This window comes from Paroedura picta, chromosome 13, assembly GCF_049243985.1.
Source record: "Paroedura picta isolate Pp20150507F chromosome 13, Ppicta_v3.0, whole genome shotgun sequence".
Classification (NCBI taxonomy): Eukaryota; Metazoa; Chordata; class Lepidosauria; order Squamata; family Gekkonidae; genus Paroedura; species Paroedura picta.
Window position 1 is genome coordinate 16,506,069 of NC_135381.1, and position 22,036 is coordinate 16,528,104.

General features: G+C 43.0%; 1 protein-coding gene across 2 annotated transcripts; it reads left to right on the top strand.

The window, feature by feature from the left end:
• The first annotated feature begins 13 nt into the window (after positions 1-13).
• On the top strand, positions 14-20,705 carry MLEC (malectin). Of its 2 annotated transcripts, none has more exons than XM_077308800.1 (5): positions 14-153; positions 9,111-9,289; positions 10,656-10,832; positions 12,861-12,918; positions 14,303-20,705. In XM_077308800.1, exons 2-5 carry the CDS (start codon positions 9,125-9,127, stop codon positions 14,530-14,532), a joined length of 630 nt encoding a protein of 209 aa, XP_077164915.1. In that variant the 5' UTR covers positions 14-153; positions 9,111-9,124; the 3' UTR covers positions 14,533-20,705. The 2 variants fall into 2 exon arrangements, with proteins under 2 accessions (XP_077164915.1, XP_077164914.1); XM_077308799.1 differs by lacking the exon at positions 14-153 and adding an exon at positions 161-492.
• Positions 20,706-22,036: the final 1,331 nt, after the last annotated feature.

A 22,036-nucleotide genomic window follows, 5' to 3' on the forward strand; every position in this document is an offset into this window, starting at 1 on the left:
CAACGCAACTTGCTCCTTTTGCCGTGCGTGTCGGTGGGCCGGCTGCGTTGCCCGTACGCAAATCCAGGCGCTCTAGCAGCCAACGGGATGACGAGGCGGCGCGGTGCGGCGCGGCGATTGGCTGAGGCCGTGGGTAGCCGGCACGGCGAGCAGGTTAGGCTGCCCCCTTGCTGCGGCTGAGGCCACGAAGGAGTCGGTGTGAGGCGGGCGGCATGTGCGGGGACGGCGGCGGGGCGGGGCTGCTGCCGCGCTGAGGGGCCAGGGAAGAGCCGGAGATGGTGGCGGCCACGGTGGCGGCCGGGTCCGGTGGGCCGCCGCTTCTGGCCGCCCTCCTCGTCCTCCCGCTGCTGTTGCCGCCGCCTCCTCACGCCGCAGAAGGAGCTGGCCTGGCGGAGAAGGTGATCTGGGCCGTGAACGCGGGTGGCGAGGCCCATCTGGATGTCCACGGCATCCACTTCCGCAAGGATCCGCTCGAGGGACGGGTGGGACGAGGTGAGCCCGCAGCCAGGCCCCTTCGCGCGTAGCCCGCTTGTGTGTGGAACTCCCCGCCACGGGACGAGGGGGGGGGGTGCTCAACGTCCCCCAGTTTATGGGGGCGAATGGGCTTCGGAGCGGGGGTGTCGCACTGGGGCTTCTGTCGTCAGGGGCTGGGGAGGCCGCGTTGCGAGCATAGATATATATACAGTCGTGGACACTGTTGGAGACTGTGGGAGAGGGGCAGTTACCAGACTCTACAGCAGGAGGTCACCCAATGGGGTCCGCGGGCTGGAGCATCTAAACAGAGGAAAGAGGGCAGAATGCAGAGTTCACTTGCTGAACATGACTTAGTTGCAGAATGCAGAGTTCATTGGTGAACATGGTTTAGCTGCAGAATGCAGAGTTCACTTGCTGAACATGACTTAGGTGCAGAATGCAGAGTTCACTTGCTGAACATGATTTAGTTGCAGAATGCAGAGTTCACTTGCTGAACATGACTTAGGTGCAGAATGCAGAGTTTACTTGCTGAACATGATTTAGTTGCAGAATGCAGAGTTCACTTGCTGAACATGGTTTAGTTGCAGAATGCAGAGCTCACTTGCAGAACAGGCTGCTGTTAGCGATGTGGGAATGACCTCATCTTCAGTGGCTGCTGAAATGGCCTGACCAATGAATGGAGGAAGGTGCACTGGTGAAATGCTAAGTAAATGGAAGTTCCAGGCATAAAGGCAAGATGTTTTGCTTGCTTTGAGTCAGATCTCTAGTCTTTGATATCTTATGCTCTATAGTTGAATTATATTTCTGATTTTTGTATCCTGCTTTGAATCCCGATGAGAAAGGCAGGCTGAACATAACATAAAATAAATAAATGCCTCTGAATGTCAGCATTTGAAGGCAAATTAGAGGATTCATGCCCAGTATGTGATCTTCCTGGAGGCTTCTAGGAACTATTTTTGACTTCAGAATGTTAAAAACAAAGGTCGTCCTTTGGTCTGAGCCAGCAGCATGGTAGTTACTTTCTTGACACACAGTCATCCACCGCTACCACTTCTATCTCTTCTCAGACATCCACTCAAATTTTGTCTAGTACAGCATGAACAAAGGAATGCTTTCTTCTTATTCCAAATTAACAGACTTTCTAGCACCCATCAGGTGCCATATGCTTGCTGCACGTATTAGAAGCAACCACTGGGGAAAAGTTTTGGCTAAAAGGAGTTTTGCAATCTGTGTTAGCAGAGTATTATAATGATTAACAATGAGATCTAAGGAGAAAATGAAAGGGCCACACCAGTCACTAAGAAATGTTTTAAAGGGCCAAGGCCAATGGTCCTAATAAAGTAAGTGTGTGTGTGTGTGTGTGTGTGTTGTATATTACTTCTGATCTTGTGCTCTCCTTGAAGGAACACTGAAAGACTAACAGATTCTCCTGAAGAAGCCTGGTGGTGAAAGGCATAGGGAATCTTTATCCTTAGCTGAGTAACAAGATGCATAATTTTACATTGCTTACACCATCAGCCTCCATCTTATTGTTATCAAACAGTAATATCTATACATTTCTGAAAGGAAATCCACAGTAAATATATCAAGTAAAGAGAATTATTGCAATATGAAGCTTTTGCCCTAACTTGGATAGCCCAGGCCGGCCTGATCTCAGAAGTTAAGCAGAGTTAGTATTTGGATGGGAGGCCCCAGGGAAGCACAGTGCTGCAATGCAGAGGTAGGCAATGGCAAACCACCTCTGAAAGTCTCTTGCCTTGAAAAACCCCATGGGGTCACCACAGATCAAGCTATGTCTCAAAGTAAAATAAACTAAGCTCTTAGAAAATCTCCCCGGTCCCATTTACTACTTCTGTTCCCATATTTGAAATATTAATGGCATATGCTAGTTAGAAATGTTGCTGCCATCCCTTTTACGTTATCGTGACATGATTTCTGATTCTTATTGTATGTACAAATTGACCTTTGGCACCAGTAACTTCCTCTCTTTGCCAATAGGAAGGTGGTTAAACTATATCAAGGCTAGCCTATCGGTCCAGTTACATTGCTGTTTTCCTCACGTTCCACTTTCCCTTCCAATTTGCCACGTTTTATACTTTCTTACTCCGTGCTTTGATTTTCCCATCTTATTGATTTTCACAGCACTTACTCCCTTGCTTCCTCAAACAAAGGACTTTTAAAAAATCTGTTATGTTTGCAGTTGCCAGACTTCTTCTGTGAAGTCCCAAGATTTATTATAAATGGACTTAAAATCTGAGCATGCAATGAGTTCCCAATTGGTTGGTGCACAGTACAGGGCTGGGGGTGATCTGCATCCCCTTTATAACCCACTGGTGGAAATTCTCTCAACAGTTTTTGACATTTTAAATATGAGTGTAATGGAGGCTGTTTTCTTTCAAATTAATGTTCTTGGAGCCTTTGCTCTGAATCTGAACCTGCTGAGTCTTAGCCAGTCTTTACAAAGTGGCTGAAATTACTATTCTTTCAACTTTCTTCCCTTATTGCAGTGCTGACATTGCAGGGCAGGGAAGGGATAAGTTTAGTCATTACTCAGTTCCTTGCCTTGAAATGAGCCCCCTAGTTTCACTGTCTGGTTCCAGCCATTTGTTGTTCCCAATGTAATAATTTAACCAAGGTGCCTGTACATGTTGCTTTCTTTCTTAGTTGGCTGCAGTTATTCCCAGTTCTCTTGCCTACATATTTGGTTTCAGTTGGGCTCAGGCTTCCAGGTCTGCTAACTGTCAGAGAGCTATCTGAGCCTGATGTGAGTGTCAGGAGCACATATGACAGCAGCACCATGTACACTGCCTGCCAGTAAGAAGTTATGATTTTGTAGTACCCTGCAGCCATAGCTGCTAAATTGGAAGTTTTTTTTTTAATGTACTAAATGTGACTTTTGCTGGAAACCCGCAGTATCCTGTCTTTGTGTTTATATTGCTGAAGCTCATATCAAGGTTTGATGCTGTTGCATCAGAGAGAGAAATACAGTGGCAAACAAACTGAGCAGCGAATTAGGAAAAATTTTCCACCATGGCTTCAACACTTTAAGAAAATTCATAACATCTGTATAAATTAGCATGTTTCCAGATAAGAAATATGGATTTTATTTTATAAATTGTATAAATAATAATATAAATGTTATAATATATAACATTAATTAAATATTAACACTGTACATATATAATCATTAAAACGTCTCTAGAAGGTGTGTGGGTGTGGGTTTTGGGGGGAGTCTGAAGGTGAGAGTGTGGCCATTTGGCAAGTATGAGATTGTGGCCAAGCCGATTTGGCCAGTTCATGGCAAATTCAAACAGACACATCCTCTTTTCCCGGGGAGAAAGCAGAAGTTCTTGGAAACATTGTACTATTAATATTTACTTTCTGATCAATCCTGAATTTTTTCTACCACTTCAGAAACGTGAAGGTGCATCAGTGACATATAGAATTGTACTGTCTGGAATATTTTTAACATTTGAAATATAAATGACTTTGTTTTGTTACAACAAAGTTGCATGTATGCTAGACTGGGAACCTAGGGCACAGAAACTTGATAGTTCTACCTAAGCACACAGATGTTATCTGAGGCCTTGTTGCTACCTCGTACCAGGTTTCTGCCTCCATCTCTATCCTCCGTTTCTGACTTTTATCCTCTGCCAAGGCAGTAAACTACTTGTTTTCCTGTAGATAACTGTTATCAAAGCCCTTTGAGGTGTGAGGTGAAATGGGAGGCCTCGGGGTGGGGAGGCCAGGAGGACAGCAGATTCAGGGGATTAGCTTCTAATCAAAGTCATCAGAGGACCTGCAGCAGCAATTGACAAAAGCAGCTCTGAACATTCTCATGAAGGTACAGATATAGGAGGTGTCATTATTTAATTCTGTGGAGGGTCATAATTCAAAATGTTTATACTTTGGAACTTTTAGAAAGCATTTTGACTAAACCTTCGTTCCTCAAAACTTTCACTTCTGTAGCAACAATTTGCCTTTCCACCTTCGTATTTTCCTGTGCAGCTGTGAGGGCTAGAAACTTTGTAACTTGTTAGCAAAGATGAACATTCTTAGCAAGTCAGTTTTTTATTTTATTTATTATATACCGCTCTCCCCGGAGGCTCAGGGTGGTTTACATAAAACTTATAAACAATACAAGAAACAATCCATAACATATAAATAACCGTAACATTAACACTAATAACTGATAATTGTAACAGTGCAACAGTATAAACAGGTCCAGGAGCAGAGCACACTGATGGAGTTCTGGGAGGGAGGAAACGGGCCCTTCAGATGTTGTTGGTTACGCCTGGTCTCAACCAAATGCCTGGCGGAAGAGCTCCCTTTTGCAGGCCCTACGGAACTGTTTCAGCTCCTTCAGGGCCCTTATCGTCTCTGGGAGCTCATTCCACCAGGTGGGGGCCAGGACAAAGAATGCTCTGGCCCTGGCACTGGTTGAGGCCAGGTGGGCTTCTTTAGGGCCAGGGACCATTAGCCCGTTGGTGGTGGCAGAGTGTAGATCTCTTTGAGGGGCATAGGCAGGGAGGCGGTCCCTCAGGTACACTGGGCCCTGCACTTTTTGACTGCACAGAGTTCAGTACATTAATAGTGTAAGATGTGTATGTTTGTGTTATTAATGTCACACTGCTCTCTTCATATCCCAGGAACACATTTAGGAGATACTGCCTGTTTCTTCAAGAGACTGAAGGCAGAGTGTGCTATAAAAGTGCTTTCTATTCAGTACTCCATTGGTCCCTTTTCCCGGTCTTCGGCAAGTAGTGCATGTTTAAACAGCTGTATAACAGACAAATGCAGCAGGTAAAACTTTTCCTAGCAGACAGAATTTCTGCTTGTCATATAGCTCTTAAAGCTACAGGAGCTTTGCTAGAAGAAATATTCGAAGTAACAGTAGCAAGACCCCCAGGCATGCTTCTTCAGGTAGATTTCAGCCCACAAAATCTGGACCTTACTAGGAATTAAAGGATGATTTGTGCGGGTTAGAATACTCCTAGTTTATTGCTTCTGGCTCCAAGTTCTGTAAGATGATCCTTGAAGAAGGAAGTTTGCTTCTCTTCTTGCAGTGAAATAAAAGTCTTGAAAAGTGACACTGGAAAAATAGACTTAAACAGCATGCAAATGTAGATGTTTGGTACTTTTCATTTGGAACAAACTTGCACAAAGTATACTGCTGGGCTAACTCCTGGCTTTTTGGAGCAGAGACCCAGATTAGCTACCTTAGAATGCTTTTTTGTGTGTTCTGAATTTCCCTGAACTAGATTTTTAATCCTAAGCATTCTGGTGTTGTTATGTCCCCCCTCTATCCACTCTTCCAGATGAAAAATAAATATAAAAGCTGTTCTATGCTAATGCATTTTTTGTGGTGGGTGCTGGTTGTTCTCTGTGGGACAAGCCAAAGCTTTGGCTTTTGTCCTCATGGTTAGAGTTTCATGTTCTTAGTGACCCATGCTGGACTTGCTCCAAGGTGCAGGTTGGTTGAGCATCTGCTACTGAAAGAGGAAGCAGCCATTTGCAGGAATTGAATCTGAATCAGTCTTTTCCTTGGAGGGTTACTTTGAGAGTTACTTCTCATTAGCCATGCCCAAGAAGGTATTGAAGAGCCTAGGTTCAAGCTATAGTCCAGTTTCCCTTCTGGAAGATTTGAGGTTTTCTTTTACATCTGGGATGTATTTGCGCCTGGGAAGATGCTGTGTGTAGTCAGTGCTTATTCAGCTTCAAGCTGCTTGTCATTTGGCCTTTCCTTGCAATAACTTTATAAGTGTTCAAGCTGCATTTCCATATGACAGATACGATCCGCTCACAGCTACAAAAAAGGATGGTGATTGCTGTGTGGAACCTGAACCTGGGTCTAAATTGACATGCTAACTGGGTGGAGCTCACTTGCTGCTAGTTTCTGTAGTTACCAGCAAGTTTCTTGCAGAGATGTGAAAGCCTGGAAATGTTTTTAAAACTAGGTCGTCTCCCCAATGTTTCATTAGAAAAAATGGAAATCTGAGAGCACTGGGGAAAAACCCTTTCTGGTTTCTCATTGAAGTGCTTTTTAATACGAGATTTTACTCACTTAGAATGTGCGGCATATTTTTAAGTAAAACAATTTTAACATTAGAGAATAATTCCTGTGTATTGTAGATATAAACAACATCAATTGTATATTTATTGTTTTAATGTAACAAATGTTGTCCATTATGAATATTCTGTGACGTATATGGTGATATAGTTCAGTAGAGTTATAAAACTTGTCTATGTCCAAATATGCAACCAGTGCTATTTAGGCTGAGACTTTCAGCCCAAATAATATGCTGCTTACTATGAAATAATATTTCCACACATTTATTTTTCTGACTCCTCAGATGGCAAAAATACATTCTAAAATAGCATATTATGCAGATATTTGTAGTGCTATCTCTCTAGAATGTCCCCCCCCCCGCAGAAATATTCAAGCATTTAATCCTGGAGGTTTTGACAAATATTAGTCAACCTGTGGTCCTCCAGATGTTCATGGACTACAGTTCCCATGATCCCCTGCCAGCAAACACTGGCAGGGGCTCATGGGAATTGTAGTCCATGGACATCTGGAGGACCACAGGTTGACTACCCCTGTAGTACAATTTTAAGTGCTAAGTTCTTGAAACAGTAAAATAAGTTTAGGATTGGTGAGGAAAAATGTTGCATATATTTCAACTTCCCTTAAAATTTCTGCTAGCTTCCCACCTACCACCCACCCCCAGTTTCAAAATTGCAGCAGTTTTGCATTCCTAGTTTCATGACACGCCAGAGACTTGAACCTGGAGTTCCCACATCCAAGGGCAGCAGACCATCAGTTACATTTCCCATTGATTCACTGTTGCCGGAGAATGCCTAGATGGAAGGTTCTTCTGGAACTCATTCTGAGAAGGGAAGTGCTGTACTTCTCTGTTGCATGTGAAGCTTTTGTCAGAACTAATTTCCCTGTTAATCATAGCACATTCTCATTCATTTGTGATGTGAAATTGATGAACATTCTTAACTGGATCTGCAGCTGGGTTGGCATGAAGTTGCTGCTTCTTGGTGCTGCTTCTTGGTCAGGAGTGACTTTTTCTCTCCCAGAAAACAATTTTCTTCTCAAACCTTTCCTGCTTGGCGGGTTAGGCAATGAAGAAAACCTACCTATGGTTGCTTGTACTTGGATACAAAGCATCATCTGTAGCTGCTACACGGTTTAGTTGGTTTTGTCTGAAATCAGCATGCCTTGTAACACTGTCGTGAAGTGCTATTGCTGGGGTTGAGGGGGCACTGGACTACATTGGAAATTAACTGGGTACAGCTTGTGCCTGGGTTTATTTTAATGAATCTTCCCCGTTTTCACCTTTCCTTTCCTTGTGACTATTTTGTGGCCACAAATTCTGATTGCTGCAGTTTTCTCTCTCTTTTTAAGTGTAGATGTAAGTTACATTATGCTTTCATGCTAACCTGTAGGCTGGCAGATGCACAGATTTCTCTTAGTGCTCAGGTGTTGTTCTTCATCTGCTGAATTCTGCCAGTGGTCACACACCTATCACCCCCATCTTTGCATTTTTAGCCTTAAGTAAGAATAAGAGTGGGAGAGCTCTGGTGTGCAGCTGTATTGCACTTGTGTCTGTGTTCACTAGAAGGGCTAGGGCTGGTTTTAATTTCCTTTTGTTCATTTTTAAGTGGGCTTTCTTTGGGAGCTTTGTGCTTGGCTTGCTGATGAAATATTCCTTTTCAGTTTGATTTCCATTAATAGCTGGTTTCGTCTTTAGTTATCCATGGCTTCTAGTGAAAGTTTCTCCCTTTTCGAAAGCCCTGTCCCAGGATCTTTCTAATTTTGGGAGGCTGAGGTATACTACTCTTAAGTAATTCTAGGGCTTTCTAGAAGGGAAAGACCAACATGAGAAGCCATGGAGGACTACTTTGATTTGGGCACACTATACTCTTTCACCCCTACTGAAAGAGCTGTGCACCCTCAAAGGAGGTTACGCTATATCTATCTTTTTAATTTTTTTTGTTATCTCCCTTCTTGGTTTTGTAGGGGACAGAAGAACTCAAATGAAGTTAAGTTGTGAAATGCATAGCTCTGCAGCAGTGTTTGATGTTGGATCTGCACTTTATCAGCTATTTGAAGCTAGATTTTAAAAACAAGTAGATAAAGCAGGAACATTTCCAACTCTTGTTGCTGACAAATTTGACTGACAGCTTGTGGCCTCCACGTAGACCCGATTCACACACATGGGTTCATAATTTGCCATATAGTGTCCTGGGCATATAAGTAGGTCAGCTTAGATCAAATACTACATACAGAACCTGCATCTCTGCTCACACAGCTTTCTCTCCTTTCCAGGGGGAGACTTTTCATTCATTAAGCTGTAATTCAGCATGTTATCCACTGATGCAAAATCAAGCTGTAAGCAAGAGTGTTGGAGCCAAATTTAATCTTCTCATGGAGTGTTCTAATTGTCAGACCGTGCCTGGTTGTGAGTCCCTGATTAGGAACTTCCACCTTAGTATTGTAATAATTTTTGTACGCGGGAATAATAGAATTGTTGTTGTGGGCAGGTGAGTGGGTTGGTGGTCTCAGGGTCTACAGTCACCAAATTACTGCTAGAGTTTAATGTTTTATTCTTTTTTTAATACAGCCTCTGACTATGGCATGAAGCTGCCAATCTTACGATCCAATCCAGAGGATCAGATTCTATACCAGACAGAACGCTACAATGAGGAAACTTTTGGATATGAAGTCCCCATCAAAGAGGAAGGGGATTATGTGCTCGTGTTGAAGTTTGCTGAAGTCTATTTTGCACAATCCCAGCAGAAGGTAAGTAGGTATTGTCTCCTATTGGGACTCCATTGGCTAATTCTGAAATCGCTTGGGCCTGCTTATGGCTTTCATGTTTGGGTGTCTCTTCAGTAATTGCTTTGCGCTCTGTGGGCTCAAATAGGTTGGAGATCCCTAGACCCCGTGAGATTCACCTGGCCTCAACCAGGGGCAGGACCTTTTCGGCTGTAGCCCCTGCCTGGTGGAATGAGCTCCTGGGAGAGCTGAGGACCCTGGCAGAACTTCTTCAGTTCCATAGGGCCTGCGGAACAGAGCTATTCCACCAGGCATTTGGTTGAGGTTAGGAAATGGAAGATCTGGCCCTCCTCTGGTGCCTTCAGGCTTGCGTTACATCTATCCTGGACCCATATATGATATGCATGGCACCAAATTTGTAGCTGGGTAGGGAAGGAGTTGGGGGGAAATGTATATTGATTTTATTGTTTATACCTTGTTGTGTAAGCCACCGTGGGATAGCTGGGCTAGGAGCGGTGGCATAGAAATTAAATAATAATTATTAATAATAACGAGCAACATATGAAAGTATCAAGAGTGCTCCTGAGGGCTAAGCTGGTCTCAGCTGTATCGGGCAGAAAGATGAGCTGACCTTAGGGGTTCATCCCAAAATGTATGTTCTGCTCGTTGCATTATTTTTCACTGAGTTAAGTGTTTTGGATATGCACACAGTTACTTGGGGAATATATTCTTTTTGGGAGACTAGGTCTTTTCTCTTCCCCCTGCCCAATTTCTGCTGACACTTGTAGAAAATGTTCTGCCAGAAAAGCCCACAGTTATTCATGTTGCTTTTATTAAGCTTGAAGATCCTTTGGGCCTTGCCATTCTGTCTGAAAAAAGGGCTCCACAGCTTGATATGCTGTTGCTAAAACCTGAGGTATGAAATTTGGAAAGCAGAATCTCTTTTAAGGTAGTCTCTGTTGGTGACACAGTAGGGAAGTTATGCACAATTTTCATCAAGAATCATATAAAGCTGTCTTCTTTTCCTCTTAAGTTTATGTAATTGCTGTTACATTTTTATCCTGTCCTTTCTCCAGGAGCTAACAGTCCTTGAAGGGAGATAATAAAGAGCACAGAAGCAGGGAACAATCTGGTCTACCAGAAAGAACTATGGTTTGGTTGGTATGCCTGCCACCTCATAGTTTTCAAATGTCAGAGTGGAGGCATCCTCAAATTAATTTCATCTTTTTATTTAAGCCACATTGGAGATGATTATGGGTTAAAATGAGAGTTAAAAATACCTGTTACCTGTGGCAATTCCATCCATGGTGCTGTCAGTTGGCAATCAGTACTCTGTAAAAACGACAGATCTGATTCCTCTCCTCTCTTTTCCATGTTCTTTGTCCATAAGGTTTTTGATGTCCGCGTGAATGGGCACATAGTAGTAAAGGACCTGGACATCTTTGATAGAGTTGGGCACAGCACAGCCCATGATGAGGTCATTCCTATCAGCATCAAGAAGGGGAAGCTGAGTGTTCAGGAAGAAGTTTCTACCTTCACTGGGAAGCTCAACATTGAGTTTGTAAAGGTAATTTACGCTGTTTGGAAGACCAGCTCATTTTTAATTTTTTGTCTCTCTAATACAGAATGATTGGGTTTTTTCATTTTTTATATAATACCATATGCTGAGGAAGTTATAATGTATGCAAGATGCAGATACATCAGCATTGTTCAAGTCCCAAACATTGCATTGTTCAGGGTAGTCTAAAAAAGGGAATCCAGAACAAAGCTTATGCAAGAACAGACTTCATTCTCAGTTGTGGGGGAGGAGGGGAACTGAAATCAACACAGAGGCTGGAAACAAACTTAGCCCTGTTCAGTGTCTCTGAGACCATCCTGCCATTTACACAAAAGAAAGTAAATGACTGTCATTCATGTCTAGGGGGAATCCTAAACTTGGGGTCACTCTTAATAGGGAAATCATAACTTGCAGTCTGCTACAGACATTGGCTGCGGCATCCTTTGACACAAATCCTACACTGAGTACAATATATTGCACACTTTGCCTCCAGGGTACAGCACAACCCTGCCCTCTAGTCCATGCATATGCTTGTCTGTATTCATGAAGGATATTATGCTACCTATTGCTTATCTTGCTTTCTTGCAAGAAATATCAGAGATTATTGTTCAAACTGAGAAATATAAAAAATGCTCAGTGTGAATTCTAATGAAAACCCTTAAAGCTAATTTTCCTAAAATCAGAATTTCTGTGATTCATATTAATAGAGTATGAACATTCCTTTCCATAGAGAATACTTTCCATAGAGAATCATGCTAATATGTTAAATAACAGTACTCTGACATTTGGGAAGCATGTGCACCTCTTAAATGTAAATACTTGAGGATTGTTTTTTTTTTTCTATTGCCAGTGTAAGTATTTGTTGAGCAGCTCCAGGACTGCAGTGATCCCACTGCTGGCCCCATAGCTGTTGCTCCTTGCCCTTACTCTCAGCATTGGCTCCGAGATCATCCCTTCTGAAGGGTAGATTCAAGGGGGTAGCCATGTTGGTCTGAAGCAGCACAACAAAACAAAATCAGGGTCCAGTGGCACCTTTAAGGCCAACAAAGATTTATTCAAGGCGTGAGCTTTCGAGTGCAAGCACTCTTCCTCATACTGTGAACTGACCATCATGACAGTGGGAATATATAAGCAAAAGTTAATACTGTTAACCCCTTCTGAAGAGGTTTAACCCTTCTGCATTGGTGCATGCTCTAGGAATGGTGGTGGTCATAGATGGCTCCAGTTCCTTCCCCTTATTGTCCAACACGCTTGTGATAATTTGCCCATCTGTGCAAGCTGCATTGGTGACTAGGAATGGCTTTTACTACTGAGAAATAGGCAGGCAAGTAGATGGCAGGATCTTGATGCTCCTTTGGCTCAGTGGGTGAGTTGCTATCAAATATCTGCATGCGCATGTCACTTGGAGAACTGGAGGGATGCTGTACCCCTGGAAATAGCCTCTCTTCCCTGACTTAGCAAATGTGCTGCCCCTTCCTTATCCAGCTCCTTTTCTATACAGCAGAAAGAAAAGTAAGTTGGCTTGTTTGCTTGTCCTCTTGTGCCAGGCAAACAGCATTGACTGCTAAGAGCAATGACTTCCATTGATCAATGAGAGAGGTGAGCAGCTGCTTCTACTCCATCACTGTGGACCTGCTGATGGTCAATAACCAGCACTGTCACTGCTTGCCCTTTCCGTTGAAGGAAGGACAGAGCTGCCTCTTGTTCTAGTGACCGAATAAGTGGGAGGAGAGGCCTGTCTGCTTACATCTTGCCGGGGCCTTGCCCAAACCTGAAGTTTGCCCCATAGAAAAGTTGAAACTTAGATCTTCCTATGAAGTGAAGACTTTTGAAAAGCTTTATGCTTGCAATGGACAATTGATATACAATTTTGCTTTGCCTTTAGCCAGGCTTCCATTGAATTGCAGGAAGGGGTCAGGCAGTTGCACTTCCCCTTGATTTAATCATACTTGTTCCACATAAAAGGAAATTATTTCAGGCGACCTGCGTAAGCCAATGTTTAGAATTAAAGCTGACCTCTGCTCTCTATTTCTCCAGGGGTACTATGATAATCCAAAAGTCTGTGCACTGTACGTCCTACGGGGAACAGTAGATGGTGAGTTTCCTTTAATAGCTCTAATTTTAGCCTTTCTTCAGGTCTCCAGCTACTCTGTATGTCAACACAAAGAGCTATAAGGGAAAAGCCAAACAGTTGGTCACTAATGAGAATGTTCTTGTTAGGCCAAACACCCCTTCTATGTCCCATTCACTGTCCTGTATTGCAGTGGTCCCCAACCCCCGGTCCGGGGACCGGGACCGGTCCGTGGATCAATCAGTACTGGGCCACGGCTCCTCTTCGTCCTCCTCCCTGGCTGCTGCCTCGGGGGCTGCTCCACCACTCTGCTGCTTGCTCACCTTAGGTGCTTTCCAGCAGCTGCCATGGCTGGGGCTCCCCCTCAGCATCGCACTAAGCAGCTGCTGTTGGCAGTGCCCCCCGAAGGCGGTGGGAAGTCAGGGGCACCGGTGGGAAAGCAAGTGGAGCAAGGGCTCAGGCAGCAGCGGCGACATCCCTTGGCAAAAGACTAACCCCTCCAGGGCTCAGTAAAATTGTCAAACGTTGACCGGTCCCCAGTGATAAAAAGGTTGGGGACCACTGCTGTATTGCACAGGCAATCCAAGAACAGCACTGCATCATGTCAAGACTGTGGACAGTCCTTTGAAGTATGCCTTGCATCTGTTCTCTCCAGTTAGTTGCATTGCTGGGCAACAGATGGTCACAGGGCCTAAATTGCCCTCTAAATTTCCCCTCTACTTGCCCTCTAAATTTGTCCCACACAGCCTTATTCTCCACCTACCCCCCCAATGTAACTAGTTATTAAAGAGCCCTACAGTTCTTTTTCTTGTCCTATAAGTACAAAAGCCACAGGCTCTGTTTGTTCTGCCTACCATTCTTCTTATACTGGATCCTCTGAAATTGTAAGATTTGGTCCTGCAAAGCATACTTTGGCTCTTATATGTGCACATACATGTACCCAATTCATATTTTGTGACAATAAATGTGAAGCCTTTGCACTTAGAATAAGTCATATAGTGTATTGGTTTGATGTTCATCCTTTTAATTGAGTATAGCAATACTTAAGGCTTTTTCAGAATAAAAATAATTTTGTTAATTAAGAAAGTGGGGTATTACAAATAAGTTTATTTTCTTGAAATTGGGGGATGTTTAATGATTGGATTTGAAAACCCTTCTTTAGTAGATATAACTCTACTGTGTGTGCCACAATGCATGCTCAACTGTGTACTCCTGCCAAACCTCTTCATGAATGTATCTGTATGGTATATGTGTTTATGGGTGTATGTTTCTTGCGTTCACATTTAAAACATGGATGTACATCTGAAAAATGTAATAAGTGATATGATGTTGCATCTCCCTAGCAATGAAACCTTGCTTCTGCTTGAATGTGTATGGTATAGACCCTGGCATTTCTTCTCTTCCACAGATGTTCCAAAGCTGCAACCCCACCCAGGCTTGGAGAGAAAAGAGGAGGAGGAAGATGAAGAGGAGTATGAGGAAGGCTCCAGCACTAAAAAGCAGACCAATAAGAACCGGGTCCAGTCGGGACCCCGCACACCAAATCCCTATGCCTCGGACAACAGCAGCCTCATGTTCCCTATCTTAGTGGCCTTTGGTGTCTTCATTCCTACCCTCTTCTGCCTGTGCAGGTTGTGAAAGACAAAACAGCAAGGCTGGAAGGGAAGGAGCCAGAGCAGACACGGCAGATGTTTTGGTTTCTCCTCGTTTCTCATAATTTAAGGAAAATAAAGGGTTGTTAAGGAGTACCAGGTACAATCCTGGGCGAATTTGTACCACACTCTTTGAGGAGGGTGTTCCTCTCCCCCCTCCCCCTCAGCAGCAAGGCTTTGGGTTCTATGCAGCCATTCCACAAGCAGCCACGTGTCCTGTCCAGAGAGTCTTGATGTGTGAAGACTGGATACTTCTGGTTAAAAGACGCTGCTGAACTACAGCCCTCCCTCCCCCTGAGGAAAGGAAGAAGTAAAACAATGGGAAATACTAACCAGGGAGGGCAGAGGTTCAGATTTCGGCTTTACAAAAGCAGACTTTGCCTTTGAGCATCCTCGAATGGAATAAAATGTGTGCTAGAACTGCTGGGGCCAGGGGTTAGATGGGCTTTTTGACATTTGTAACTAAACACATGGTACTTCCTTTCTGTTATGAAAGACAGAAGATTCACCCTTGCTGGCTGGTCTATTGGTTTTAAAAAGTCTTAGGGTTGTCATTAGAGCAGAGTGAGCAAGTTGACCTGATTGAATCGCTCAGTATGAGAAATGTTCTTTGCTCGGTCACTGTAATGCAGAACAGCTGTTGCTTTGAGCAGGCTCTTGTCATGTCATCTGTAACACGCATGTTTTTGTTTGTTGGTCTTTTATATGTTACTTTCAACATCCATTTTTCTCCATACTAGATTGACTCTCAGTCTGTCTCCTAGATTTTATTGTGGCGAGAACCTGATAGGTAAACTGCAGTGGATGTCTAGGATAACAGAACAGCTTGTGTAGTTTCTTGGGCAGCCTCTGATTTCCTTGGGCCAGAAGCCTTGCCACCTTTGGAGCTGGAGAGACATCTTTGCCTGTAAGGGTGATGGCGACCTTGAGCACAGCTTTGCTTCCTAATCATAAAATGCTTTGAGCTGCTTCTAGAACCACAGAAGTCAGTCTAGGTTCTGATGATATCTGCCAGTTTTGTTTTCAAAGAGTTGGATGCATATCAGCTGTATAGGTGAACATTTAAATACAACACAGACATTGTTTAAAATAGTTCTTGAAAACTAGTAGCACCCCTATAAAAGCAAACTGGAAGGAGGCCAAGTAGGTCTTGTGTCTGTGGAATATCCACAGCATAGTGCAAAGTTGAATCAATTGGGCTTCCTCTCCTAATTCTGCCAAGAGATTTTGGTATGTTTCTGAGAAGAATGTTCACTAATGTCCTTGTAGTATGGGAAGAGCCATGAATATTGATGTGGCCTATTACAATGATCTTTCATGGACCAGCCCTTTCTATCGAGATCTTTTTCATTTCATGCGCACAAGAAAATCATCATGCTCACCTGGTCAGGTTAACCTTTGCAATTTATTCTTCCCCAGACCTTTAAATTTTCCCCAGTTCTAAACTTCAGCACTCTTCTAAATGGCCTAAAACATGCAGCTCAGAGATGTGATATTAGAAGGTCATTCGGATATGTGTAAGCTTTACTGGCTACTGATCCCTTTCAGGTACAGTGCTTAAGCATGTGGGAAAATGTAACAACACCAATGCCAACAAATGCATTAAACAACCATCTATTCCTCTTCCTCCCCTACTTGGAATCACACTTCAAAGGAAAGCCTGTCTTAATGTGAATCTCTGCTGTGCTTTTGACCCCCCAAAATGCTTTTCTGGATTAAATATGAAAGGAGATATGTTTTAAACTCCTACCTGTTCACTTTCTGTTCCAGTTTTCTCCTTAGCTGTTCAACTAGCACTCTGAGAAGCTGGTATGAATTCTAGTTTAAATTTGTACGTCCTGTTATAGTACATCATGGTTATCACTGTTCTTCCATCTCCTTTTTTTTTCTTCTTGCAAGTTCTAGACTTTGCTTAAATAGAAATAGTATTTGCTTGGTTTGGTCCCCAAACTATAAAGAGTGAATTTGAAAGCCGTTCAGCTATAGCAAATCTGCTTAGCAGACTTGGCTTACTCTTCATAGCAGGTAGATGGTACATGAGCTCAGAGGTACGTTTTCTTGTGGCCATGAGCATAAGTAAGGTGCTTTATTTTTATATTGTTCTTATTAGTGTCTTTCCTTTCTGGTTACCTTTTAGTTGCTGTTTATTTAGGGGCTTGTTTACATATTTACTTGTTGTCTCATCTTCCCCTTTAGAATCACCAGGTTCCTTCGAGGGTCATCTGTTTTCCATTATCTACTGATTAAAAAACATTTTGCAAGAACAGCCTTTCTTAGAACAAGCACTGCAGACATTAGTGGCACATGGTAGAATCTTGCAACCCTGGTTCTGTTATCCACTTTCTCCAGCCTTGCATTTTCATGCTTTGAAAAGACTGGGGATTATTGATCATTTCACCTAATGAGCCGTGTTTACCTATTTCAGAAGGTTGTGACTCCCTTAAGTAGGAGTAAGTTTGCTGTATTGCAGCAGGCTTCGGCCCTAAAAATATATGAACCAGGTTCCTTCAAAAACGATATAGTGCTGAATCATTAGGTGGTAAAGACTGCAGAAATCAGCTCATTTTGCAAAAGCTGTCTTCCAGGAGGAAATGTTGTAATTGGAATAAGGCACTGATAGTATCTGCTGATTCAAAAGACATTTCTTTCAGCAAGAGAACAGATTCTACAGTACCAATGCCTAGGTGTGGGGAGTCATAACTAGGTAACTTTACTTTGTCCATGTACAGTTCCATTCACTGTATAGTGAAAGGCTAAGTAGTCCACCTTGCCTGGAAATCAGAGTTTCCAGGTTTATTCACAGAGATGATTCTAGCTTGCCTTTCTGACTTTAGTTGCTTTGCTTGTAATTAAGGATGGGCATGGATCAGTCCACAAGCCAAATTTAGCATGAACTTCACCCAGTTCGTAGCCCTAAAACACATCTGGTCTCTACCCCCCCTCCCCCCACTGCCAAAGCTATCAGTTATTTAACCCTTCCTGGGTTATCCCTTCAGGAGAAAGAGGAATCTGAACTGGGTAATTCTAATTTGGGTTCAGGTTAGATTTGGGGTTGCCCAAAACCAAACCAGAATTTTTAGGCTCATTCCCATCCCTAGCTGTAATGAGAGCCTGAAAGCTTCCCTCTTTCTCTAGTGTTTTTTATGTTCTAGGGAGCTGTCCTATTGGGAGTGGGGGGTACTTCCTAGTGGAAATGAGAGGAATGCCAAAGTGAATGTATGCATTTGTTGTGCCTTTTTATTTTGTGGCTAGTAAGATGGCAACTTTTGCTTATAAAGAAGCTTCTGTTTTAAGGAACTTCATTTTGAAACTGTATCTTGGAGTGCAGGGAGCAGGAGCACTGTCCTCTTTAAACTGGACATTTCCCCTCATCCACAGGTAGCCAGAGAACAGATTGCTTGATCTTACGGGTCCTGTACTGAAATGTAACAATCCTGAAGCCACTTGAAGGCTCAAGCTTTCATTCCAATGTGATAAGAAATACTAGGTAAACTGTCAAGAGCCTTCCAGTTTGCCCTCTACAAAGTACCTCTAACCTGATCCCCACAAGGGAAGGTTTCTTCCTGCACTTAGCAAGGTGATATTATTGAAATTATATTTGAAGAACTAAAAGCTTGGGGTGGGGGAGATTTTTATCCTTATCAATGAACAGGCATCAAGTAAGACTACCTTAACCTACAAGACTTCATGCCAACTCAGGTCATTTGTGCATGCTAACAGGTCAGCTTTTGCTGACACTACATTGTTGATGACAGTTGATCCCACTCATCTCTGAGTGTTCCATCACTGTGTTGGGAACTGAGTACGGCCTGTACAGGAGCCTGATGCTAGTGATGGTCACTGTAAGGCATTGGGGAGTTGCTGCAGCTCCATGATTTTAAGTCACTATTGGTACCCCCTTCCCAATGTCCTGCATTTATTTTTACATTAGTAAGGTAGCATTTGGAACCATGCTGGGGCAACATAATGGAAAATCGTAATGACGTTGCCTTTTTGTGGGGATTTTTATACTCCCGATAACCACAATTTGCTTGCAGAAGTGTTTCTGCCATGGAATAGGTGAGTAACTGAGAACATACCATTTCCATGTTGTTCAAGGTCTGTGCTCGCTCAGACCTAAATGCACTGTAAATTCTAGAAAATAAAGAGAAAGCCACTGGATGGTAGGGAAAAGTCCAGAAATTCTTGAGTGGGTCTGCTTCTGTGTCTATTTGGGGCAACATGTTTACTAGATACACATCATTAGGGTCAGAGCTAAAACCTGATGAATTCAGCTGAATGCAGATTAAAATAATTACTTGAACAGTCCCATAGAGACAAAATATTACTGGAGCCTGTTAGCTTTTCCCCCTGGAGGGGGGCGGGAAAAGGAAGTTTTAGTAAATAGGCTATTGTGTTGATTCCCCTGCCCCATTTCCTGATCTTAGCTTAAGGTTTGTGTGCATAGAGGGCAGTGGAACTCATGACCATTGCACCAGATGACATGCTGATTTACAAGGACAAGTTAGTATAGCTTCACTTAGAGTAGAGAGCAATGGCAGAAGCTTTCTCTTTCTCCCTGATTCTAGCTGGCTCTTAGCTATTCAGTAAAATGTTTTTTAGGTGGAAATGCTCTTATGAAGTGCTACATGCACTTTGCCTGGTCAATAAAGATCCATAGTATCACTGTTGATAGAATATTTTAGTGTGTTTTTGTTTCTCTTCCTTCTTCCCCAATAAGTGCTTTATTTTAACAAACTGAAGTGCTTTCCATTCTGTCAGGAAAGTTTGCATGATTAGGTACGATTTTTTACCTTGCAAATACCTATGGAGAAGGAAGAAACATCTGGAGATGTTGCTACCAACTTAAATTAGAACAGTTGTTCAGTTTGCGATCTGTAAGCATTCCCATTTGAATTAAGCTCAGTATTATCAATAGGTTTTTGAGTGTAATCTTTCTCCAAGAAATGTTGGGGCAGCTCCTCCTGACAACAGGATGTAAATGGTGATATGTAGATAAAGGAGAGATCTAACAGGGGTAGTCATCCTGTGGCCACAGGTTTACTACCCCTGATCTATAGAACTGTCAGGAGATGCTCATCATGGAGAGATAGGCTATTAAAGCATGAGCTTGCCTCCTAACTTTAATTTTCCAGTTGATGCTGTAGAATCAGTCTTATGATTATTTCCCATTTTAGAATATTCAGAATATTCACAGGCCACACCACAAATCTTGCTTCCGGGGGCAGGGGAGAACTGAACATATAGTTTGGGTTGGAGAAAGGCTCACATTTGAGAATCTGCAAGTGGGTTAATCCATATCCTTCTGAGTCAGAGGGCTTTTTCCATTCTCCTCTTGGGCACAGGGTAATTTCCTGTGTTATTTTCATATTTTGTTAAATATACACAGGAAGTTGCCACTGGGGTGTTTCTAAGGAGTGCCTTGTTGAAGGATTTCAGATAAAAATAGGTAAACATTATTGTTTGGAATAACCTGCTTCTCTACCCTCCCCCTCCCTCAAATTCCTCAACATGCAGAATAAGATTTTGATTTCTGTCAACCTGGGAATGGGGACAGATAAACAACTTTGAACTGCTGTTCAGTTATAATATAATTATAATTGTGTATATTGCATTTCACTCATCCTCCTTTGGATTCTTACCCTTTCTTATGAGACATTGATAATGTTTTCAGGCAGCTGATCTCCTGGGCTTTTAGGACATCTCTGATCTTTAGCCTAGGTTGAGTGAAACTGATTTCCTTACTGGTAATTTTTTCATCAACATCAGGGTTATCACATAACTCTTGCAGGAGATGGTGTTCATAACTCTTCCTTGCCTTGTGTCTTCAATGATTTGCAGCTGTTCCATTTCTTATCGGTTGGGTTTTTAAAATCAAAAATATAGGCAAAGGGTGAAAAGCACAGATGGATTGGCTTTGCAAAATTATTTTCTTTCCCTTTCTGGGGAAGTAGAATGGGTATGGGTAAGTTGTTCTGGGTTGATTTCCCCTCCCCTTCAGATTTGGTACATTTAGGTGTTTTGGGTTGTTTTTTTAATTGGAGGAGGGGGGGTTGTCCCAGGGTGGCTGGTTGAGGGAAATGTTCTGAAATCTACTGCCTGGCAGTTTCAACCAGCAGTGTGTTAAAAGAAATAAACAGAATTATATTGTCAACCAAATGGACTGGGGCTTTATTTAAAAGAGGAGTGTGCATGTCTTTTTTTCTTTCAAAGATTTTAATTGTGCAGCTGCATGAAGCTGAAGGCTCCAACTGCACTGCACTGGCTAATTCTGCAGTTGTGATGTTAAACTGTGTCCAAGCCAGAGTGGGCAAATGCACTTCTGGATGTTTAGACCCAGCCACAGGACATCTGTCTTGGAGTGGTTGAATTTCAGGCAACTCTGCTCTAACCATCCAGCTATGGCTTCCAAACATGTGGCAAATGTATCCAGGGGGAAGCCAGGAGCAATATCTGATGGTCACTGTGGATGCCATAGCTTGAGTGGCCACCTCTGCTGCATTTCTACCAGCGCTGATCACTTGCTTCGTTGTCCTAGTTGCCACAGATTGAAGCAGGTGAGCCGAACTCTTGGATTCTTTGGGGAGCATGTCTAGGGATCTTGAGTTGCTTTCCCACAAGACTCATTGCTAACGGGCTATTCATGGTCTGATAATTAGCAATCCTAATTAGCAGCTTTGTCCTATGACCACCACTCTGCAATTCCATCAGAATAAGATCGTTCTGAAACCCAGTATGAGTGTGCACCTAAAGCAGTATTCAGGTTTGACTTGGAGCAATTAATGACCTTGCCAACATACCCATTGACATCTGCAACACAAAAGACACTGCACACTGTAGCTGTCTGTAGAGCCTTTCTCTTTTATTTGAAGAGAACTTAACACTTCAGAAAAGACAGACATTAATTTATCCACTTCAGTAGCCCAAATAAGGATGAGCAGGCCTCTGCACAAACTTTATCTAGATTGCTTCCACCATTAGACTAGCCTATACCACTAGCTATGTTAACATAGATTTGTGTTAAGATTTGTGTTAACATTGTCCACTTAAGCTATCCGCAAACTCCATCAGAACCCAGGCTTTTCTGGCAGTGTTCACCTCCAGACTGCCCTAGAAGACATCTGCAGAGCAGTGGCCCTAGCTGACATTCATGTGGCATTATTCCATGGACACTGACTCCAGGAGTGAGGCTGCTATGGAGAAAGCAGTACTTCAATCAGTTTGATTCAGTCCACACTTTCCTCCTCCAATGGTGTATCTAGAGTACGGCAGCCGTGGCACGTGTCCTGGGCAGCATTTGATGGCGGCACTACTGGCCACCATGCCGTCCACAGTAAAGCCTGGGCTTCCAGGCTCAGCAGTGATTGGCTCTGTGCTTCTCCCATCCTGCAGTTGCTTGGCCATGTGGGCCTGCACAGAAGCCACAAAGATGAAAACAGGGTTGTATTTACCTGTAACTAGGCTTGTGCGCTTCGGCCACCAAAGCAGCC

Coding starts and splice junctions, on each gene's coding strand:
- MLEC (XM_077308799.1), top strand. CDS start 276: ATGGTGGCGGCCACGGTGGCGGCCGGGTCCGGTGGGCCGCCGCTTCTG. Junction 9,290..10,655: donor TTGCACAATCCCAGCAGAAG/GTAAGTAGGTAT, acceptor TTTGTCCATAAG/GTTTTTGATGTCCGCGTGAA. Junction 12,919..14,302: donor CCTACGGGGAACAGTAGATG/GTGAGTTTCCTT, acceptor TCTCTTCCACAG/ATGTTCCAAAGCTGCAACCC.